Source organism: Papilio polytes, unplaced genomic scaffold, assembly GCF_000836215.1.
Source record: "Papilio polytes unplaced genomic scaffold, Ppol_1.0 DF823991.1, whole genome shotgun sequence".
NCBI lineage: Eukaryota > Metazoa > Arthropoda > Insecta > Lepidoptera > Papilionidae > Papilio > Papilio polytes.
This window is the reverse complement of record NW_013525213.1, coordinates 285,101-291,328: the sequence shown is the minus strand read 5'-3', so window position 1 is coordinate 291,328 and position 6,228 is coordinate 285,101. Positions and strand designations below refer to the sequence as shown.

Sequence of the window (6,228 nt, the reverse complement as noted above, 5' to 3'; positions counted from 1 at the left end):
CGAAGTTGCGGTAGAGATGCTTGATCTCGCCCTCGCGGCCGGCGTGCGGTCCGTCTATCACCTTCACGATGTCCTTTTTCTGTATGGAGTTGTGTTCGGAATCGAGCGCGGTCGTGAACCTGTTCTCGCGACGTTTCTGTAAAGCCTGAGGCTTACACTCGATGACTTTCCCCTGCATACCTAAAACGTGGAAATTTTCTTTCTCCAGTCTGACGATGACGCCTACGGTCTGCGGGTCCAGTTGGACCATGTCGCCCCACTGGAACTGTCCCAAGGAATCCACGCCTGTGGCCATGTCCGAGCACAACTGGAGGTCTCTGGGCAGCACTTCCAGCTCGTGCATGGTCAGGTCGGACACCAGCACGACGCGGTGCGGCTCCACCCTGACGATGAGTCCCGTGTCCCCCTCGTACCGGCCCGCCAACACCTTCACGTGGTCACCCTGCTTAAAATATTTCCTAAGCTCGTTGGGCTTGAAAACGAGAGGATCTTTCAGGGCGTCGTGTTTGGGCATCACGGTGATCATGGAGCCGTCTATAGCGATAATCTTCGCCTGTAGGTTTGCGAGGTCCCCGGAGCACACCTCGACGTTATCGCCCATGGAGAATGAATGCAAGCTCGTCGGATCGTCTTTGGCCGGCGCAGCTAGTTCTATGTCGATACCCTCCGGTTGTTCCTCGAATCTCTCCAACTCGGTCAGAGACGGCTTCACTCCCTCCGCCAAAATTGCCGACATAGTAAAATTCTTGTACAAAAACCCTTTTCTTGAGTATCTATTACCCTCAAAAATAAGGAAGTCACCGTCGGAGGTAACCTCGCCGCCGATGGCGCGGATCGCCTCGGGGTCGAATGGTTTGGCGGCCGGACGACGCTTTTTTTTTCGTTTGGCCGCTTCGCTTTCACTCTGCACCGTTCTCAGAGCACCTCTAAGTCGCGTGTAATCAATTCTAGGTAGTAACTTCAAATGTACTTGATTTTGAGCTAGGTCAACATAATCTACTTGCGCTATGTCGTCTTTGTATAATCCTCTCTTTAACCTGACCCATTGCTTTGGTTTTAAACCAGACTGTTCTTTGACCACTCTCAGAACATCTGTCATTTCTTTAATTGGTACCATGTCTTGTTTCCAAGTGCCGATTTTTAAGGCGCTTACATTATTTATAATGGCCTTAACGTGCGTTTGCTTGTAAGCTTCTATGTACACATACCCTTTGACACCTTCCGGAGCAACAACTGATTTAATCTGAAATGGCTCTTCAGAATTTTTGTATGCAATAAACTTTCTCATGAGCAGTAAAACTGTTGCCTTCTCTTCACCAATATGGCATTTCACCATCCACAGGTTGGGATCTTTGATTCCTGGCAGGAGAGTCTGCTGAGTGATTTCATCCGACATCTCCTCACCACCTTCACCAAAGTGTCGCAATGCTGCGGATTCGTCAGCATACTTGTTCCTTAAATATTCTTCAATTTCCTCTTCTTTTTGCGAGTCCCACAGGTTGGTTCCACGGCGACGACCTTCAATCTCTCGAGCTGTGGGACCAATTTCATCCACTTCATTGCCCACAATGCCCATCTCCTGGGCACCCTCTTCCCATTCATCATCTTCGTCGACTTCATCATCCACCTGTCACAAACATGTTATATATTAACATATTTTTTGTTTTATAAATAACAGTTGCCAATAGTTAAACATACCTCAGCCTCATCAATGATAAACCCGCCATAGCGACTGTCTTTCTTACGCTTCTTTCTTCTTCTTTCTTCTTCCTCATCTTCATCATATTCTTCAGAGTCTACCAGATCCTCACCTTCAGGTTCCTGTTCATCCTAAATTATAAAAAAAATATTGTATTTTTACAAGAGTATGATTTTATAAATTTTAGCCTCTATTTTCTATATGACTTAAGTAATATAAACATTTGACCATCAGTACTTTCACTTATTCACAAAAGGGATAAAAAGAACAGATTTACAAAAATAATATCATTACATCATACCCATAGAGGCGATTGCTGGCATTAATCAATTAGGTACATATTATAACAAATGAATAAATGGGACTTATTAGAAACCATACCATATTACAACATACTAATTTAATTTATTACCTCTACATCTTCATCGCCTGAGGCTTCCTTGGCTTCGTCGTCTCTGTTGCGACTGCCATCGGATGCAGCGGAGCGGCTCCTGGTAAATATTAAGCATCATGAGGTCACTGCATTAGTGCTCTGACAATACGAGTTGGCATTTTGACAATTCACAAAGTAAACCCGTAGGTTTATACCTAGATCGAGAACGGGAGCGCGACCTCGAGCGTGATCTTGAGGGACTCCGGGAGGGACTCCGACTCCCAGAACGTGACCGCGAGCGCGACCGAGATATAGACCGATTTGATGCAGCACTCCTTCTAGATCTATTAGAGACCACACTCGCCGCGTCAGACCCGCTGCCTGAAAAATTACTCCCTTCCGAGTCAGACATGTTTTCTTCTTATTGCTTTTATGAAACCATTGAGAATTTCAAAATGAAAAATTCAGCGAAATCCTAACAAAATGTCGAAGAAAACGTAACCAGTAGACGTGACAAGTACAGAATACAGAATACAGATTAAAATTAGGAATCATTCAAAGAGTATTATAACATGTCTTTGGTGTTCCGATAATCGAAAACAAAATTGTCTACAGCTTCAAAATCGAAACTCGACTGAAATCTTCGTTGTAGTGGATTTTATCTCAATGATTTGTACAGAAACTTATCTCAATTGTAGAAATTATACAATTCTACAAGAAACATACTGAAAATAACAAGCAAAAAATACAAAACTTACTTTTTTAGACCGGTTCGGAATATTGTCCATGGTTCGAGTACTAATAAAAATAAATCCTTTCTTTTGTCTATTGATTCGTCGCGGCCCCACCGAGTAATGTGAATTTCTTGTATTATTTCACAAATGTAGCGTTATTCTGAAAGAATTGGACTATTATTATATAATACTCTGTAAATAAATCAACTTCAGTCATAATTAAGTGATGAATAGTTAATTGCAAGTGTCGAAGTGATCAATCCCCATGCACATCTATCCGCTGCTCGCTAAATAGTAGCTTTCGATCGGATTTTCGCACGTTTGACAATAAGTGTTGTGAGTTTCTGTAAGGTTCTCGTGCCGGTGGTTCATATTTGAGTGCAAAACGACGAGAATCAGTGTTGTGGTGCATTGCGGTGCAGTGCAGTGCAGGTTCGCAATGGAACAGTGAACCAGCGGTCGGGGTGCGGCGCCAGGGGTCCCAGGGGGGGCCATGCTGGAGACGCGGTCGGTGCGCGCCGCTGACTCGGTGTGGGCGAACAAGCCGCTGCCGGCGCCGCACGCCATGGCTAATGCTAGGCACGGGAAGAATGCTCAGGTAACACCTTCAAACCTGCACTAAAAATAATTCTAGATGATTCAATGGTTAAAAAGGTTCAGACAGTATGGTTAACCTTTAAATATACTAAAAGAATTTATATATCATAACTCTCTGCAAGTAGTGTCCAAAATTTATTAAATTTACATATTTACTTGCCATCATTGTTGTTGTGAGTCATGAGCTGTACTGTGTTATTGTAAAATCTCAAAAGGACATACTCATACAACGCTTCTCTTAAATTTAGTTCAATTGCTGACTGTGTGTCAACAAAATATATTTCCCCTAATGGTTTGTACTCCTATTGGACTATGTAGAAGTTACAATTTGAACTAAGCAAATATGTTACACTTGTAGTTAGTTAAGTACAATGAAAAACTACCTATCTTTAAAATGTATAATGTGTAAATGTATTCGAAACAATGAGATCATCTAAAAGAGATGTCTGTTATGTTCTAAAATACTTAACATAATACCTTAATTTTATTATGTATGTAACTATCATATCATATATTAATCAATCTCATATGTCCTCACCGAGGGGCTCAGAGGCTACCCCAAAATACAAGTGGCTAGGCCATACTTAACCATGCTGACGCACCGCGGGTTGACTTCACAGATATCTTTGAATTTGTTTTCAAATATATGATGGTTACATTGTCATGTTTCCATACTATAAGAACCAAAAGAAGATATATTATTGCAATGTCAGTAAATTTTTTCAATATTTAATTTAGTTGTATGTAATTCACAAATCTAAAAAGAGTTTATTTTGTGGAAATAAAACAGGAAACAAATGCATCGAGGCATTAAGGAACTTGTATAATCTTTGCACAGATCTAGTTGTGAAAATGAACCTTGGACTTGTTATCCATTACCATGAATCTTGAGCCAGAAGTGTTTTGTTTATGTAAATTTAATTTTTAATTCAAAGTCTCATATTTAAATGTAATCATCCAAACCAACAATTCTTTTAATTTTTTCAATAAGACTAATTAAATTTGTTAGCTCTACATATCAGATTTCATTTAAAATTATATCCTTTTGGTAATACTATCATCATCATCATCATCTCCTTATCCAACTCCCGTAGTGTCGGCGCAGGTTTTTGTCTTCCACATAACTCTGTCATACGTCATCTCAGTCATCACTCCCTTTTTGATCATGTCACCTTTTACACAATCCATCCATCTCTTTCTAGGTATACCTCTACCTATGTACCCTTCCATGCTCATAACAAAGTTCTCTTTGTAACATGCGATTCATCCCTCCTCATAACATGCCCATACCATGCTAACCTTTTACTCCTTACCTTCTCTACTACGGGGGCTACTCTCAAACTTCCTCTAGTATACTCATTTCGTATCTTATCCGTTCGTGTTCTTTCGGTAATTCTATTTATTCGGTAAAATGTATTTAAAGATTAAAACATGTATAAAGATTTAATTTTATTCTACTTATGCTAAAGTTGAAAAATTCCATGTGGTCAATTTGTTATCAGTGGTAAAAGTGTGAGGCAAAGAAAAGAGAGAAATTACATCTTTATAAAGATCACAACATTATGAGAACAAAACCCTATATCCAATTCAAGACTTGATTGTACATGTTTTGTCATACCACATGCCATGAGAAAATTACATAAGAGTATAAAACAAGATATAATGCTTTTACCATTGCAAAACTAGAATTTACTACAAAAACACCATATGGTATATAAGAATGATTACAGAACAGAAAGCAATAAGGATTCAACACTACTGACAGAAATGAACATGCATAATCGGCATTGCATTAAATTCCCAGAGGTGTTGGTCAAATTTAGTTATTAAAGATTTATTATTATCAATCTTTCTCCTACGCAAGATTTTTTTCTAAGCATACTTAATCATTATCCACGTAGGCGTGACACGGCGCACTAAGTCGCGATTGTTTTGCTTCTACGCAAGGATATGCGGTCAGTTAATTGCAAACACTTACGTCATTAACATAACGCAGTCATAGGCTTACGAATTTATACCAGAAGACATTGACTGCGTTACGAATTATAGTTTTCGCTTCTAAATCCGACGCATAAATAACACATTTGTGCGTAGGTTTCTCAGTTATATGTAATCTCGATTTAGTTCATCTATATTGCCATATGTTTTTTATAGACGATTGAAAGCTATATTATATGAACAGAAAGAGGTTCCAATAAAGTCGCGCTCCGCTACTAGAACTAAATAATGGAGTTTCTAAGTCCAATTACGTCCCATAGTAACATGACATCTGTTTTTTGCACCGCTCTAATTAATAAAACGGGTCAATTATGTTATTTGAAAATCGTTCTAGGAGGTTCAATCTGATGAAACTCTTAATTCTTCTCTTATCTGTGATGGAAATTGGCGACAGAATGTAAATGTTTGAGATTTTAATCTTTTTGACGGGAGGATCGTAAGCGAAATATGCAGCCGTTATCGTACCTATCTTGTATTATGTTCTAGCTATACGTAATATTGTATAATCATATAATAAGGCGTTTAGTTTGTGCATATTGTAGTTACGCTCATTGGCTGCGGCCTTCGAGAGCGATTTCACTGCCCGGCCTGTCTGTAAATTAATTTTGCAAGAAAAATTATATAAGAATAACTATGCCTTAAAAGGATGATTAGATAAGGTTATAAATAGGTTTTTATTTATATTAACCTGACTAATCTCATTCCTAGCATTATTCTGACCAAGAATTGACGATTGTCTTTGGGTCCTTAATTTTTGACCGACTTCCCAAAAGAAGGAGGTATTCAATTCGTCGGTATATTTTTTTTTTTTTTTTTTTTTTTTTTTT

General features: G+C 39.1%; 2 protein-coding genes across 3 annotated transcripts in view; one reads left to right on the top strand and one right to left on the bottom strand.

The window, feature by feature from the left end:
* Window position 1: 1 nt before the first annotated feature.
* On the bottom strand, window positions 2-2,614 carry LOC106101267 (transcription elongation factor SPT5; the record flags this gene model as incomplete). The annotated part of the gene is made up of 4 exons (XM_013280432.1): window positions 2,288-2,614; window positions 2,112-2,190; window positions 1,699-1,830; window positions 2-1,627 (listed from the first exon to the last, which is right to left on the bottom strand). Coding segments are annotated over exons 1-4 (2,034 nt in total), but the record flags the coding sequence as incomplete, so codon positions are not given.
* Window positions 2,615-2,838: 224 nt separating this feature from the next.
* The window catches only part of LOC106101356 (cytoplasmic protein NCK1), a 12,290-nt gene continuing 8,900 nt past the window's right edge, over window positions 2,839-6,228 (top strand). The window contains exon 1 of one of the 2 annotated variants that reach the window (XM_013280538.1): window positions 2,839-3,404. In XM_013280538.1, the coding sequence (XP_013135992.1) occupies window positions 3,300-3,404 (105 nt within the window). In that variant the 5' untranslated portion in view covers window positions 2,839-3,299. The remainder of the gene's footprint in view (window positions 3,405-6,228) is intronic. The other variant, XM_013280539.1, reaches the window with a different exon arrangement.